This window comes from Solanum dulcamara, chromosome 5 (genome assembly GCF_947179165.1).
Source record: "Solanum dulcamara chromosome 5, daSolDulc1.2, whole genome shotgun sequence".
Taxonomy (NCBI): Eukaryota; Viridiplantae; Streptophyta; class Magnoliopsida; order Solanales; family Solanaceae; genus Solanum; species Solanum dulcamara.
This window is the reverse complement of record NC_077241.1, coordinates 54,355,341-54,372,943: the sequence shown is the minus strand read 5'-3', so window position 1 is coordinate 54,372,943 and position 17,603 is coordinate 54,355,341. Positions and strand designations below refer to the sequence as shown.

General features: G+C 38.2%; 2 protein-coding genes across 7 annotated transcripts; one reads left to right on the top strand and one right to left on the bottom strand.

The window, feature by feature from the left end:
- Window positions 1-6,101: 6,101 nt before the first annotated feature.
- On the bottom strand, window positions 6,102-7,696 carry LOC129890611 (uncharacterized). Its single transcript, XM_055966131.1, has 3 exons — window positions 7,343-7,696; window positions 6,931-7,138; window positions 6,102-6,199 (listed from the first exon to the last, which is right to left on the bottom strand). Exons 1-3 carry the CDS (start codon window positions 7,694-7,696, stop codon window positions 6,102-6,104), a joined length of 660 nt encoding a protein of 219 aa, XP_055822106.1.
- Window positions 7,697-14,001: 6,305 nt separating this feature from the next.
- Window positions 14,002-17,382, top strand: LOC129889227 (heat shock factor protein HSF30). Of its 6 annotated transcripts, none has more exons than XR_008766853.1 (4): window positions 14,002-14,489; window positions 15,017-15,770; window positions 16,095-16,163; window positions 17,364-17,382. XR_008766853.1 is itself a non-coding variant. In XM_055964437.1 (3 exons), the coding sequence occupies exons 1-3, from the start codon at window positions 14,220-14,222 to the stop codon at window positions 16,097-16,099; spliced, it is 1,029 nt and encodes a 342-aa protein (XP_055820412.1). In that variant the 5' UTR covers window positions 14,002-14,219; the 3' UTR covers window positions 16,100-16,406. The 6 variants fall into 6 exon arrangements, 2 of the variants coding, with proteins under 2 accessions (XP_055820412.1, XP_055820411.1); XR_008766852.1 differs by lacking the exon at window positions 17,364-17,382 and adding an exon at window positions 16,600-17,059; XR_008766851.1 differs by having other exon boundaries at window positions 15,017-16,163.
- The last annotated feature ends 221 nt before the right edge of the window (window positions 17,383-17,603 follow it).

The following is a 17,603-nucleotide window of genomic DNA, read 5'->3' as shown; positions in this document are numbered from 1 at the left end:
CTGGCCTACCCTAGAGAGAGATATTGTTTTTGGTATAGATGTAAAGCCGATCACTAAGCCCATTTCTATTCCAACTTATCGTATGGCCCCTGCAGAGCTCAAGGAGCTCAGTATGCATCTTGAGTATCTCCTAAATAAGGGCTTTATTCATCTGAGTGTATCTCCATAGGGTGCTCCTGTTTGTTAAGAAGAAGGATGGGACTATGTGAATGTGTGTTGACTACATGCAGCTAAATAAGGTGATGATGAAAAAACCATTACCCCATACCTCGTATTGATGATCTATTCGACCAACTTTAGGGTGCCGCCGTGTTTTATAAGATTGATTTGAGATTCGGCTACCACCAGTTGAAGATTTGAGTTGCCTACATTCCTAAGACTATTTTTTAGACTCGCTATGGCCACAATAAGTTATTATTGATGTCCTTTGGGTTTACTAATGCCCCTACAGCCTTTATGGATCTTATGACTTAAGTATTTAGGCCTTATCTTGACCATTTCATTGATGATATACTAGCATACTCGCGGAGTGGAGAGGAGTATGCGTAAAATTTAAGAATTATGCTCCAGACTTTGAGAGATCAACAGTTTTATGCTAAGTTCTCAAAGTTTGAGTTTTGTTTAGAGTTAGGGTATTCTTGGGATACGTATTTTCCAACAAAGGTATCATGGTAGATCCAGCAAAGATTGGGGCTATTCGTGATTGGGCTAGTATTTATTACAGAGATTCGAAGCTTTGTTGGATTGGCTGGTTATTACAGGCGCTTTATTGAGGGTTTCTCCACCATTGCAGCCATATTGACCCATCAGGATGTTCCCTTTGTATGGTCCGAGGAGTGTGAGTCGAGCTTTCAGAGGCTCAAGGGGTTGCTTACCACCACTCTTGTTCTGAATCTTCTAGTTGAGTTTGTGAGCTTTTTAGTATATTGTGATACTTCTGTGTAGTTCTTGGGTGTGTTCTAATGTAGAGGAGCCTAGTTATTTCTTATGCTTCTAGATAGTTGAGAACGTACGAGCGCAACTACCGCACTTATGATTTAGAGTTAGCAGCGATAGTTTTCGCGCTCAAGATATGGAGGGACTAATTATACGGGGTTCATTATGATATATATACAAATCACCACAGCCTACAATACATTATCAGGCAGAAGGACTTTAATTCTAGACAATGGCGCAGGATTGAGCTTTTAGCAGATTATGACATATCAATCCTCTATCATCCGGGCAAGGCAAATGTAGTAGCAGACTTCTTGAGCCAGAAGGTGGGAGTATGGGTATTTTATTTTACTTTCCTGATGTGGAACGACACCTAACCTTGGACATCTAGTCTTTTGCTAATAGGATAGTCAGGTTGGACATCTCAGATTTTGAACCAATTTTGGCTTTTGTGGGAGCTCGGTCATCTCTATTAGATTAGATTCATGGTTGACAGTTTGAGGATGGAGCATTGGTAGAGCTTCGAGAGTTGGAATTGTGAGAAGAGGGAGGATAGGCTTATATAAATTTATATGGGGTACTACAATTTGACGGTCGCCTTTGTGTTCCTGGAGTTGTAGACTTTATTTCATTGATCCTTCTCGAGGCCCATGACTCCAAATACTCTATTTATCCAGGCACGCAAAGATATATCGTAATTTGAGATAGCATTACTAGTAGTATGGCATGAGGAGAGATATAGAAGAGTATATGTCACGTTGTTTGAGTTACCAACAAGTTAAGGCCGAGCATCAAAGGCCTAGTAGGTGTTTCATAGATTACCCATTCCCGAGTGGAAATGGGAGCCTATTACCATGGACTTTGTTATGGGATTACCTTGGACACCCAGACATAGTGATGGTATTCGGTTCATTATTAAATGATTGACCAAGTCGGCACACTTCTTGCTGGTGTGGTCTACTTTCAATGTAGAGCATCTAGCTCGGGTCTATATTCAGGAAGTGGTCCATCTTTATGGGGTATCGGTGTCTATTATATTAGATAGGGGGTCTTAGTTTACTTCTTTTTTCTGGAGAGATTTTCATAGAGAGTTGGGCACCTAGGTTGATCTTAGCACGATATTTCATCCACAAAAACCAATGGCCAGTCAGAGCATATTTTTCAGGTTTTGGAGGATAAGCTGCGAGCTTGTGTGTTGGAGTTTGGGGGTTACTAGGAGAAGTACTTGGCTCTGGCGAAGTTTTCGTAGAATAAAATCTACCTCTCTAGTATTGATATGGCCTCATTCGAGGCCTTATATGGTACGCATTATCGCACTCCGATTGGTTGGTTCGATTCTTCAGAGCCTGGGCTACACGGTACTGATTTACTATAGGATGCCTTAGCTAGGGTCCAGATTATTTAGGATAGACTGTGGACATATAGAGTAGGCACTAGAGTTATGCTGATTGAAGGAAACAACCTTTGTACTTTGAGGTTGGGGATCATGTATTCTTGCAGGTGTAGCCCTTGAAAGGCGTGATGAGATTCGATAGGCGGGGTAAGCTTAGCCCCAGGTATATTGGGCTTTTTGAGATTCTAAGGAGAGTTGGATAGGTTTCTTATGAGTTGGCTCTACCTCCAGCATTTTCGTCTATACATTTAGTTTTTCATATTTCTATATTGCATCGATATATTCTAGATAAGTCCCACGTACTTCGGTATAATTCTGTTGAGATGGATGATTTCCTGACCTATGTTAAGAAGCCAGTTTCTATATTAGCCAGAGATGTTTGCTAGCTTCGTTCCAGGTCCATCCCTGTGTTCAAGGTCCAATAGAGACACCGTTCGATCAAGGAGTCTACCTAGGAGACCAAGTAGGAGATGCGGGAGTGGTTCCCTAGCTTATTTGATCCTTCAATCTTTGTCTTTACTTTTGAGGACGAAAGTTTTTTTAGTAGTAGATGTTATAAAATGATCCTCCTAGTAATTTTCATGTTTATACTTCAACTTCATCACTTAGAGTATTCCTATAGCAACCCCATGTCTTTTATGACCTGCTGGCGCTGGTAGCTTGGTCTCCTAATCGTTTGTTTGGATTTTAGACTCGTTTCTTTGTTTTGGAGCTTTTTTATCTTAAAATATTGACTTTGGTCGTAACTTCATGTAAAAAAACTCATCAGCTCTAGAATGATCAAATTAGGCTAGTTGCATGGTCAGCATAAGTAATGAGGTAATCGGTATGAGTTTGGGGACATTTGATGCTTTAGCCTATGAAACTTAAGGTTGACTTTGGTCAACATTCTTAGTAAACAAGCTCGTATTGAAATTTATTTAGTGCAGTTAGTAACAACATGTTGAGTTTGGTATAGAACAACCTTTTGTGCGTGTCTCGAGGTTCCGATCTCATTTCGAGTCCTTTTGTGGTTTTAGTTTAAATTGGTGCTTGAGTGTTAAACCCATTTTTTGTCGAAAAAACCTCTATTGGAAATTCTGACTACATTATTGAGTCCAGAATATTGTTTCCAATCCAAATTCATATATGGTTTGCGTTCATAGGATTCAAAATTTGTTTGGAGCATCAAAAACATCAAATTTTAGACTGTATTATCACTATTCATCACGGTTATTATTCATCGCGAATTTTTCAAATTGAAATCCCAACTTTGACAAATGATTTCTCAACTATTTTGAGCTTAATTTCAGGGATTCACATGTCCAAATTGAAGGAATTTTTGAGAGGAACGCATTGGTAAGCTCGTAAGGTGATTTAGGAACTCCGTTTGAGGTAAATTTTGTATTTTAGTTGTTGTCTTTTGTTGTTTTCAGAATGAAATTTTGGAGAATTTTGAGAAGTGATTGCTTGGTCAATTTATGTCTGATTTGAGCAATTCAAAATCCTAGCTCGTGTGGAATTTTGAGAAGAACGTGATAGTGCTATCAAAAATTGATTTGGGGAATTTGATTGAGGTAAAAATTGCAACATTAGCTGTTGTTTTTGTTAAATTTTGGAGTGGAATTTTGATCAACTTTGGGGACTGGTTGCTTAGGTGTTTTAAGTCCTATTTTGGAAATTCTTGAGCTAAATTGTGGGGGTTTTTTTATGAGGAACATCGTGATATAGTTGGTTTCAGTTTTGGAGGCTTCATTTTGGTGGTTTTTGCGTAAATATTTGTTGCCCCTGTTACTTATTTTGCCCTAGAAGTGGGTTTTGATGAATGAATTAATTTTTGGAATTTTCGATCCCCGAACTATGTCCCAATTTGGTATATGAGTTTGGGGGCTTGATTAAGATCTATTTTGGGGTTAGTTCTAAAACTTTAGGCGTGGGTCCCAAAATTCTCGATTTTGACACCGAAATTGGCTTGTATCTGAATTCGATAATCTTAGTGTCATAATTACTGTATTGATATTATGATTCTATTTTTGACATCATGTTGTATTTTGAGGCCGTACGAAAAGAAAAAGCTCTGACAAAATGATTTAGAGCACACATATTCAGCCTATAGGTAGGCTATGACTTTTATTTCTTTAAATTGAGCTGGAATGTGTGAAAGCATATTGAGATAGATGGAATTCTGGGTTGGGTAGCTTATCTATATACCTTAGGTGCTAGAAATCATGTTTTAGGCTTTTATCGAGTACTTCGGGTAGTTGAAAGCATATGATCTCTTTTGTTAAATATTAGTACTTCAAGTGGCGTCGATTTTTTATACTTGGTATTGTGAAACATGTTGGCCTTAGTAGAGGTTGTGAAACTTGCTTTAGATGCCCTGACGTCTCTCCGGTGGGCTTAGATCTTTGTAGAATGGCGTAATAAGCTAGTCTCTATTAGTTGGGCCTTAGCAAAGTGGTAACCTTTCTCTTTTGAACAGCCTTATCCATAATTCCCTATGATTTCGACTTTTGAGATGCGTCGGTGATACTAGACTTTGTGATCGACTTGTTTTATTTCCGATTGAAGCCTTGGTGATATACCAATTAATTCATTATGGAGGAGATCTTCAGTAATTATTAACATCCAATTGAAAAGGAGAATATTCGACACCATCGATTAAATCATCTGTGAGCATTTAGGTCCCATTCCTGGTCTCTATTTTGAAATTCCATTTGTGAGCATCCGGGTCCTAATCCCGGCCTCCATTCAAAAATTCCATCAGAGAGCATTCCGGTCCCAATCCTGGCCTCTACGGGCTTGTTAGTATGACTAGCATTTGGTTCTCAGTCCCGGCCTCAACCGTACTGATGGATTATGACAAACATCCAGGTCCCAGTCCTGGCCTTTACCATATTAAGAATTCAGGTGAGCATCTGGGTTCCACTCCTAGCCTCAGCCTATAGAGCATTCATGGATAATCGATTCTTTGAGATTCGTGATTCGAGAATAATATGGTTCTTCAGTTCTTGGTATCGCAGATTCTTAGTTCCTAGTCTTTATAGTCATAGCTATTCTGTGTGCTTGGCGGGCTTATGGGGATTCATTCGGGTTTTCTTTAAACTAATGAACGAGTGTCTTGGCTGGTATTGTGTCCAGTTGGGTGTAGTTACCTATAGTCTTCCTAGTTTGTGTCTTCCTGTTCTTATAAATATCCTTCCTTACCTTAGATGTTTATTATGACTCTTGTTTAGGCTTATTCCTCTTTTTCATATTGTTTTTACCTTTCCTGCTCAGTTGGCCTATCATACCTACTGGTACCTTATATCTGGTACTCATACTACACTTTGCATCTACTTTTGTGATGCAGGACTAAGCATCAGCTACCATCGTGGATAAATCGAGCCTGTTCTAGCCAGTTTTGAAGATTAGGGTGAGCACTTGCCGTTTTGAGATCATTTTTGTCTCCTTCAACTTGGATGGCCCATCTTATTGTACTTTTGAGACTAGCCAGTGTTGTATATACATTTTTGGTCCACTTTTGGGACTTGTACTCATTTTATTTTGGTAGCAGCTCTGTACTGATGACTTCGAGGTTCTGGGAGGGATTCAGTTCTTTGTATTTTGTATATATTTATCTAGTTTCTCCTCATTTCAATATTTGTTCGATCTCTTAGTTCTATTTAGTATTTCTTCCTTGTACCAATTACTTGTAGTTTAGGGTTACAGGTTTGGCTTACCTATCAGGGGGTTATGGTAGATGTCATCATGACCTAAGAAATTGGGTCATGACACAAGGTCAGACGAAGCATCATGATCGTGGAAGGACCCATCGCGATCGTGATAACATTGCAAGGGTCACCTCATTGTGACCGCGGGATCTAGCACTGCGAACATGAAGGGTTCCACCTGCACCAGCATCAACAATTCACCATAAGGCCTAATTCTTGAAATGGACCCTCGGGATTCGTTTGGAACCCCGTGAACACAAACAAAATTATGCAACCCTACTAAATTCGATATTCCAGACTCAATGGAATTGTCAGAATTGGAATTTTAGGTATCCTTGACATAAATCCGATACGTCTCAACTAAAGTAGTTTCGGCACTTGAATTACCCAAAATATCCTCAGAACCTCTAAACATTACTATGAAATCTTTTCTAGAGTTAGAATCACCCCTCGAAATCATTAGAACCATTAAAAATATAATCTGAGCACTTGAACCCTAAGTGTTGATCAAAGTCAAATTTAGATCAAACTTTAACTCAATTTCCAACTTTAGACCTAAAATCCACATTTCAACTCTAAATCTAATTCCAGCAACTCTCCTAGACCAATTTCCATATTTCTAAACTGATGGATTCAATGAATTTCATTTTGAGAATCGAAACTCCAAATGACACAGAAACTCAAAATTTGACAACTTAAGCCTTTAAAACTCATTTCTTTAGCAAAACCTGAACTTTTCACAAGATTACCAAAAACCAACTTTCAGACCCAACCAAAAGTGACTTGGGATACTAACGGAAGGGGTAAAATGGTAATTTTTTTGAATATATTGAAAATGACCTTTAGGGTCATTACATTATGAACTACTAAAAATCATATTCATCCTCGAACATAAGGCAAGGGACATACCTGGAGTCTTAAAAAGATGAGGGCAATGGGCCCGCATGTCTAATTCTATCTCCCCAGTAGCCTCTCTCATAAGCCGATGCAACCACAAAACCTTCATCAAAGTTATCTCCTTAGTCCTCAACTTCCTAACATGTCTATATAGAATAGCCACTGGTTCTTCCTCATAGTTCAAAACTGGGCTCATCTCCACAGAATCAAGGGAAATTACCTGAGACTCATCCGAGATATAACGTTGCAGCATAGAAACATAGAATACTAGATGTACAGCAGATTGACTAGGTGGAAAGGCAAGTCTGTAGGCCACTTCTCCCACTCGATGTAGGATCTCAAAAGAACCAATATACCTAGGGCTGAGCTTTCCCTTCTTCCCAAAACTCATAACACCCTTCAAGGATGAGATCCTCAACTATACCTGGTTACCAACCATGAACACCAAAGGTCGAACCTGCCTATCAGCATAACTCTTTTGGAGACTCTGAGCTATCAACAACCTACCCTGAATCAACCGAACCTGCTCTATTGCATCTCTAAGCAAATCACTGTCTAGGCTATCCACTACCACAGAATTAAATGATCCAATGGGCGACCTATATCTCCGTCCATACAATGTCTCAAAAGAAGCCATCTGGATGTTGGAATGATAATTGTTTTTGTAAGCGAACTCCACCAAAGGCAAGTATGGATCCCACCGAGCACTAAAATAAACTACACATACCCATAGCATATCCTCAGGCACCTGAATAGTCCTCTCAGATTTTCCATCCATGTGAGGATGGAATGTGGTACTTAAATCCAATCGAGTACCCAACACATGTTGTAGGGCATTCCAAAAGTAAGATGTGAATAATGAACCCCAATTAGATATAATGGAAACTAGAACTCCATAAAGTCTAACAATCTGACTAATATAGATCTAAGACAACCTCTCTATTATGAACTTAACCTTAAGTAGAATGAAATGAGCATATTTGGTCAATCGATCAACCAAAACCCAAATAGAATCAAATCCTCCCACGGTAGTGGGCAAACCTACCACAAAATCCATAATGATCTTCTCCCACTTTCAAGTAGAAATGGTCATCCTCTAAATCTCACCCCTGGGCCTCTAGGTCTCACACTTATCCTGCTGGCATGTCAAACACTTGGACACAAACTCGATGATGTCTTTCTTCATACCACACCAGCAATAATGTTGACTCAAGTCATGATACATCTTTGATGCCCAAGTGTGAATAGAATATCGAATGCAATGGTCCTCCTCATGTATCAATCTGATCAAATCACCCACCTTGGGCACATAAATACGACCCCCAATCCTCTAAACACCATCAGAATCAAATACCGCTTACTTAGCTTCACCTCTCATCACCTTAGGTACAGTTTCTCATCCTCAAACTATCTCTCATAGATCTGATCTATCAAAAAAGAGCGGGCCTTTATAAAAGCAAGCACTTGGCCTTTAACAGAAAGTTGTAATCTCACCAGCCCATTGGCCAATCTCTGAACATCTCTAGCCAAGGGTCGCTCCTCGGCTTGAATAGCTGCAAGACTTCCCATGCTAAAAGTTTTCCTACTCAATACATCGGCCACCACATTGGCCTTTTCGGAGTGATATAGAATAGTCAAGTCATAATCCTTCAGAAGCGCAATCCACCTTATTTGCCTCAAATTCAAGTCACACTGGTTGAAGATATATTGTAGACTCCGGTGATCGGTGAATATCTTACAATGTACTCCATACAAATAATGCCTCCATAACTTTAAAACAAAGATAACCACTGCCAACTCTAGTCATGGGAGGGATAATTCTTTCATGCCTCTTCAACTACCTCGAAGCAAAGGCAATCACCTTCCCCTTTTACATCAATATTCTACCTAAACCCACCCCTGATGCATCACAATACATGGTGAAATCAACACCCTTCTTAGGTAAGGTCAATACAAGCACGGTAGTCAATAATACCTTGAGTTTTTGGAAGTTCTCCTCACACTCATCTGACCAATGAAATGCCATATTTTTCTGAGTGAGCCTAGTCAATGGAGCTGCTATTGTAGAGAAACCCTGCACGAAATGGTAATAATATCTAGCCAAGCCCACAAAACTGTGAATCTCTATAGTTTGGGTGGGTCTAGTCCATTATCGAAATGACTTAATCTTAGCTAGATGACTCTAATGCCCTCCATGGACACCACATGCCCTAAGAATGCCACTGAACTCAACCAAAACTCACACTTAGAGAACTTGGCATAAAGCTTCTTCTCTCCCTAAGCCTCTAGAGCAAAATCCTCAAATGATGCACATGATCTACCTTAGTCTTGGAGTAGACCAAGAAATCATCAATAAAGACAATCACAAATGAATTCAGATACGGACGAAAAACCTCATTAATCATCTCTATAAATGTTGTTGGGGAGTTAATCAGCCCAAAAGACATAACAAGAAACTTATAGTGGCCATATCTGGTCTGAAAGGCGATCTTAGGAATATCTGAAGACCAGATCCTCAAATGATGATACCCCGATCTCAAATCAATCTTAGAGAATAAGGCTTCTCCCTAGAGCTGATCAATTAAATCATCGATGCGGGGAAGAGGGTACTTGTTCTTGACAATCACATTGTTCAACTGTCTATAGTCGATACACATCATCATGGACCCATCCTTCTTCTTCATAAATAAGACCGGGACACCCCAAGGTAAAACACTAGGGCAAAAAACCATTTGCTTAACAAATCCTGAAGCTGCTCCTTTAGCTCCTTCAACTCAGTTGGACCCATATGATAAGGAGAAATAGAAATGGGCTTGGTTTCTGGATCAAGGTAAATAGCAAACTCAATATCCCTATCAGGTGGAACCCTTGGAAAATTGGTGGAAATACATCTATGAACTCTCGAACAATAGGAATAGACTCCATAGAAGGTGGCTCAACAAAGGTATCTCAAATAAATGCTAAATAAGCCAAACAACCCCTATCAATTAATTTTTAGGCCTGAATGTGCGAAATAACCTTGTGATGATAAGAACCACTCGAACCTTTCCACTTTATCCTCACCCTACCAGGCATATCTAAGGTCATATTTTTGGCATAACAGTCAAGAATAGAATGATACAGAGATAATCAGTTCATACCCAAAATAACATCAAAGTCTATCTTGTCAAGGATAATCATACCACCCACGTCTCATAACCCGCCAAGGATACAAGATAGGATCGGTACACCCGATCTACTACTAAGGCTCCTCTACTATGATAGAAACATGAACGGGCATAGGCATACAATTATATTACAAGTCAAACTCAGAAGAGAAATATGTAGAAACATACGAATCAGTGGAGCCGGGATCAAATAACACAAATATGGGGTGATGGTAGACCGAAATAATACATGTGATAACTACATCAGAGGCCTCAACTTGGGGTCTACCTGGAAAACCATAGCAATGACCTCCTCATCTGCCACCTTTATGGACAACTCCTCTACAACCCTGCTGTTCTAGGGCATCACCCGCTCCCCTACCTCCAGTACAACCACCTCTATTAGATTGACCCCTACCACTACCCCGAGTCTTTGGGGCTGAACCTCTAGCTAGTGGTGCCGAACCCTAACTAGTGTTGTTATGTAAGAATGGTCTGGCCTAAAATAAATCTGCATGGGCCACTGTCGGACCAAATGGTCCAGGGATCCATACCCAAAACACGATTTCAGAGCGTATGGCTGTTGCAAATAAATAGGAGGGATATTATAACCACCTCGGCCTTCAGGCCTCTATTATGAACCGAACAAACTCTGATCCGAATTGTACAAACCACAATAACCCTGCCCGCCCTCAGATGCCAGTAAGGATGCATGAACCCCGCAGCACTAGAAAGAACCACTACCACGTGCAATAACTCTACCTCCAGATGAGGCACCAGAGTACTGACCAGATGAATGGACCCTCTTGGAGTCCCCAAACTTCTATCTCTCCATCAACTATGCCTCCTTGGCAACACTAACCATACACTGAAAGGAAGCTCCATCTCTAGATACCCAGAATACAGACTGCTTGATAGAATAAGTTAAACCTCTCACGAAATGGTGAACCCTCTCACTCTCATCGGGGATGCTAGCAGTGGCATGTCTAACTATCTGACAAAAGCGAACCTCATGCTCAAAAATGAACATCCCATCCTGCCTCAGTCTCTCAAACAACTTGTGACTCTCCTCCCTCACACTCTAATGGACAAAATGATCATAAAAGTCACTAATGAACGTCTTCCAAGGCACTAGATGAGACCCAGCTGGTAGAGACCCAGAATGTGTCCTCCACCACTCTCTAACTGGTCCATGAAGCTGAAGAGTAACATAACGAACACCATGGGACTCTGCCAACCTAACTTTGTCCAGCAACTCTCTGCAAGTAGCCAAAAACTTATATATGTCCTCGGCCTTCCCACCCTAAAACTCAGGTGTGTCCATCTTCCTAAACTTCTCATACATGCAATGCTTATCCTTAGTCAATGCAGCTACTGGTTCACTCTGACCCTCAACTGCTGGTGTTGGAGGAATCTCAACTATAGGGACTACCAGTGGCTGTCCCACCTATCTCCGGGCCTCAGGAGCCTACTATTTGCCTGAAACCTCGACTCTCACTCGGGTTTGTGATGTACCCATGTTCTTGTTGGGTTGTCAGTCTATTCCATAGTCTTGAGCACGCCCAAAACCCTCAGTAGAGTATCCTGTAGTAATGGCGTTGTTGTATACTTAGGAGGAACCTTCTCTCCTCTGGCCTTTGTCGCAGGCTCGGGTAAAATACCCCTATCATGATCCCTAGTTGGTACCGCTCCTCGGCCCTAACCCCTACATCGACCTTTATCTTTGCCTCTAACTCTACCCGAGCTAGGTTCTCAATAGCAATTTAAGGGTTTCCTCTCCTCGTCCAATAGAAGTTGATGCTCTAGTACTATCCATCTGCCGAAAAACACATGTGATAACTCAGCACTTAGACAAAAACACATGCACGACAGAATTGAAAGAAGTAAAAAGAGGATTTCCTAGTAGTCTTCATAACCCTTCGAAGATAAGCAACATACATTTTTGCACTGATGCTCAAGGATCTACTAGACCGGGATTGTACAAATGTGAGACGTATGAACCTAGGGCTCTGATACCAATTTGTCACAACCCAAAATCAGTTGTAATGGCACTTGCCTAACCCACTAAAATCAAGTCAGCCTAAGAGTCTAAACAAGTCAATAAATAGAAATAAAGGTGAAAGAGTAAAGTCTAATACGATATAAATAAGGATAAGCGAGAAATAGATTCTAAACCACCCAAGACTTGGTGTCACTATAAACAAGGATAAGTGGGAAATAGATACTAAACCACCCAAGACTAGGTATCACATGTACACGCACACGCGCGCGCACACCCACCCACCCACCCACCCACCCATGCATACACCCACCCACCCACCCACCCCCACCCCCTCACACACACCGAGATTACGTCAAACTCAAATTTGCAATCAAATATTATATTACTTTCTTCGTTTCAATTTATTTATCGTGTTTTGACTTAGCGTATAGATTAAGAAAGAATTTTTTTTTTTATGATTTTAAATTTAAAATATATTAAATAAAATATCCTTTAATTTATGGTCTTAAAAAAATTACATGAAAAGTTAAAATTCAAACATTAAAAAAATGATTTTTTAATAGTATCAATATTATTTTTAGTGTAATTTACATAAATCCATATTGTTAAGATATAATTATATTATTTTCATATCATTTTCTAGATTACAAAAATCTCTTAAAATTTATGAATTTTTAATACATCACAAGACTTCTGCATGCATCAGTAGACATCCGGATACACAAGGAAGGGATGTATCCCACAGGGAAGGGACATATCAGAGAGAGAATAGGACATGCAACACATAAAGGGGGAAAATGTATCTGAGAGGGAAATAAAAATGTATTAGCGAAAGGGGGTTGATGTATCCGAAAAAGAATTTTGGTCTTTTTAAATAATAGGAAATTTTATTGATTATGATAAAATAAAATGTGTATTTAGATTGTTATAGTTGGAAGTTTTTGGCCAAAATCATCCTTACACTATATTTCAAGCTTAGATTACATCCTTAAAATATTATTCTTATCAGAAAACATCCTCTAAGTATTTAAAATTTAACAATTCTCATCCTTCTGGTAGAATTTTTCAGAAAAGTAACAGATTCTACAAAAATCAAGTCACCCATTTTTATTTATTATTCTAGAATACGCCAAAAATATTATCGTGAACTTTTTGGGTGATTGAGTTTAATTTACGGTTTTTTTCATTTATTTCTTATGTGATTTAATATTAAAAAATTACTAGTTGAAATATGTTTTTCTCAACTGAATCTGCTTAAGCGGTGTTTGTAGGAGACTTCCACTTCTAGTAATGGAGAATGAAACTCGAATGTGAAATATAATTAAAATTTTGATTAAAAACTCGAATGCGAGACATAATTAGAATTTTGATCACCTTAATATCATATTGCACTGAAAAATTATTGATCTAACTACAATTTGACTTTAAAAATGGTGAAGATAATTAAGCTCCAGCTTCTTTCCGTTGGAAAAGAGAAGAAGAGCAGATCATGTATCCTCACATCTTCCTAACATTTTTTGTTTTAGCAATAAATGGTGTCCACGATTTTTAATATATTTTTTTCAGAAACATTTTATAGCAGGTAATGAATTATGCAGAAAAACTTTTTGTTCACATGAATTGCACATGTTTTTATAAGATTCCTTAATTTTTGAAGGATGAAAATTGTTAATTTTCAAATATTTAAAGGATGTTTTATAGTTTAAAGATGTTTTTGATCAAAAACTTTTATAGTTAGAATTAATAGTTTCTTCAACAATTTTAAAAAAAAGAAATTGCTCTTAGAGTTAGGAAGAAAGTGAAATAAACGAGTTCAATACCTGATCACTTTATTTCTTCGCTGAATGTGTGATCTCCCGTTCCATCAATGCTGCGTTGATTCCTAATATTTTTTCTTTTTTTATACACTGTATGCCCAAATGTTAGAAACTTCCAAAATCTAACTATTCCTTCCAAATATCTAATATAAGGATATTTTCTAGAACACGTCTCCTCTTTCTTCCATCTGTTTTTCTCTAGAACTTTCTAGTGCACCTCCCATTATTATATCACTCAAACTCACTCCTTAACTCCCATCAAAACCCACATCACTCGAAACCCATTTGTTTATCCATCTTAATTGTAATTAGCCACTGAACAAGTTCAAAAAGATAATGGAAGAAGTAGTGAAAGTGAAGGTCGAAGAAGAGGGCATTTCGACTGCCGTGCTGCCTATGGAAGGGCTGCACGACGTTGGTCCTCCACCATTTCTATGCAAAACTTATGAAATGGTGGAAGACTCTTCAACTGATTCAGTGATTTCTTGGAGCAGAGCAAAGAATAGCTTTATTGTTTGGGATTCTCATAAATTCTCCACCACATTGCTGCCTAGGTTTTTCAAGCACAGTAATTTCTCCAGTTTTATTCGTCAGCTTAACACATATGTAAGTTTCTTTTCCCCTATCTAATTTTGGTATTCGAATATTTTCTCTGTATCAGCTTGATTTTTTTATTAGTTCGGGTTTCTAAATAGCTCAATTTAGGCATTTTATTGTGCATTATATGACTTGGTGGTGATCAATTTTGTTGATTGAATTTTCCAATTTGATTTAGGGCCCGACATAAATTCATTTCCAAAGTTTAAATTCAACAAAAATGTTATGCTTCCTTCTTATTAATTTGTTGGGAATGTGGTTGTGCTACGTGCAAATATTATCGTGCTTTGAATGACTTGGATATATATTTTGCTCTCTATTAGCTTAGGCAGAAGTTCAGCTAGTCTATGCGCAGATGGTTGGTGATTCTGATGAGTTCTACTGCTTGTGTTTTGATGGTTGTACGATGAATACTCGAAGAAAGAAGCAAGCTAGGTTGTGTTTCTTCTGTTCCAGTGTTGGTTTATAAGCATACCTTGTTGTATTTTCTGCAATGGACTATGAGTTTTCTTGATTCTGACTTGATGGAAATGCAGGGTTTTAGGAAGGTGGATCCTGACAGATGGGAATTTGCAAATGAAGGTTTTTTGGGAGGACAGAAGCATCTTTTGAAGACCATAAAGAGGAGGAGGAATGTTGGGCAAAGCATGAATCAACAAGGATCTGGCGCTTGCATTGAAATAGGTTATTATGGGTTGGAGGAGGAGCTTGAAAGATTAAAGCGAGATAAAAACCTTTTGATGAATGAAATAGTTAAACTTAGGCAGCAACAGCAGAGTACGAGAAATCAGATCATTGCTATGGGAGAAAAAATTGAAAGCACGGAGAGGAAACAAGAGCAGATGATGAGTTTCCTTGCAAAGATATTCAGTAATCCAACTTTTCTCCAGCAGTACTTGGACAAACATGTTCAGAGAAAAGATAAACAACGTATTGAAGTTGGACAAAAGAGGAGACTGACAATGACCCCTAGTACCGAGAACCTTCAAGACATAGCCAGAGGAAATAATCAGCCTATGAATTACTCAAACCAAGAGCGTGAAGCTGAGCTTGCAAGTATTGAAATGTTATTCTCTGCTGCAATGGACAATGAATCAAGCAGCAATGTCAGGTCGGCTTCTGTTGCGACAGCAAATGGAACAGATATGGAACCAGTGCCTGAGAATATTTGGGACGAGTTGCTCAGTGAAGATCTTATATCTGGGGATCGAGCAGAGGAAGTACTGATTGTTGAACAACCTGAACTAGACGCGGAAGTTGAAGATCTTGTTGCAAAAACTCCTGAATGGGGTGAGGAATTAGAAGACCTTGTAGATCAACTTGGTTTCGTTTAGGTCCAATCCCTAAAAGCTTCTCATTGAGGGAACTCTTGCTGTTCCTCTGGCCTCCTTAACACAATTCCAGTATCCTATATTGAGTTACTGCTTTCAAATATGTTTTGCTAATATCTTGTACTTGTTATTTCTCTTATATAGCAGGGAATGATAAAGTTATGGGACGCCTAAAGCTATATTTTCTATTTTATATCTTTTATTATTATTTAGATTGTACTAATGTTTTTTGAAAAGTGAAGTGCAGAATTAATATTTCCTTTTCGTTTGGTTTATTTTTCAGGTTAAGATGCAGATCTACTTTCAAGAAGCTTTGAGAGTTGAGACAATCTCTAGTAGCGCATGTATACAAGTAATACCACTTAACAACTTTTTGCTTCTTAGATTTCTTAGTTAGTCTGGAGGAATGACTACTGGCATATATATATATATATATACATATAATGTGTTTTGAATGGCTCAAGATGTAATGATGTGTCTAGGCTGTATATTTGTAGCATGACTTCTGATATTTCTTGTAATTTTGTATAGAATTGAGGTCCATGCCATTCTCAACGGAGCTAATAATAAGTTTCTGTATTGCAATATCATACAATTGACAATTCTTTCCATCATTAATTAGTACATACCATGTTTCTCTTTAATACAAAGGTATCGCTTAATTATGGTTGAATGTTAATTGTATCTTACCCCGGATTGTGCATTATATAGTGCTCATTAACTTTTTAGGTTTTTTGTAGAGATGTTTGGTTCGTCTATATTAGAAATTGATAATTTGTCTCTAGTAGATTTCAAATAGATCGAGAAGAAGAAGAGCCTAGCAAGTGAGCAGCATGGCTTAATACTAAAAGAAGGTTTCCTCTTTAGGAAAAAAAGGAGATTAGTGTCTGTATCCGTTGTCTACTAATGCGTCTTTATATCAAATATTTACAGCTTAAATAGGTGCTGTGGACAACCCGAACGCACAAATTGCTCCAAAATGATATGTTGTTCTTTATTAATTTTCCTTCTTAAGAGATGAGAGTGTTTAGCTAGTTGTCCTTTCAAGATTAACATCTTAATATGATAGTTGTCTAATTTCAGGTATCAAATTTCATTAATATGTATATGATTTTTCAGGCTCTACAAAAATAAAAGTCAAGTTTATATGTGATAATCTTGTTCCGCTATTTAACTAGATTATTATAGTGGGGTATCGTCGTTTGTGTTGAAAGTGCATCTGCCAGCTAAAAGTTAAATTTAATTTATTAGTTACACAGTTTAGTTAAAAGAGTGGGTGATGTTAATTGATTAGCTGTAGAATTAGTATAAATATGAGTATGGATTCTCTTCTCATTATTTTAGTTGAATGGAAAAGATATCATCCCTAATATCAGCTTCTACTCTAAGCTCTCTTCTCCTAGTAATCGATCTCTGTTTAAACATGGTATCAAAGCCCAGTTTCAAAAGATCATGAGTTATCAACATCTAGTTTTTAATCTCTTCGTAATGTGTAATTTCTTTTTCTATTGTATTTCGTTTTATTAATATCGGGTTAACAATTTCTTCATAGTTGAAAGTGAATCGATCTGACTATTAGTATTGGATTTGGACATGCTGATAATTCCATTAATGGAGCTTTGTATTTCTATGAAATGAGGAAGGAAGAGAGAAGTATTCAGAGAAGAAAGGAGGAGACGAAAATGTAGCTACATTGACCACTTTTCAGAATGATACAACATGACTTACATGTGCACGTAAGTGCTATTTATAGAATACAAATGAGTTAGTTTCTACTCCTAACTAACTGTAA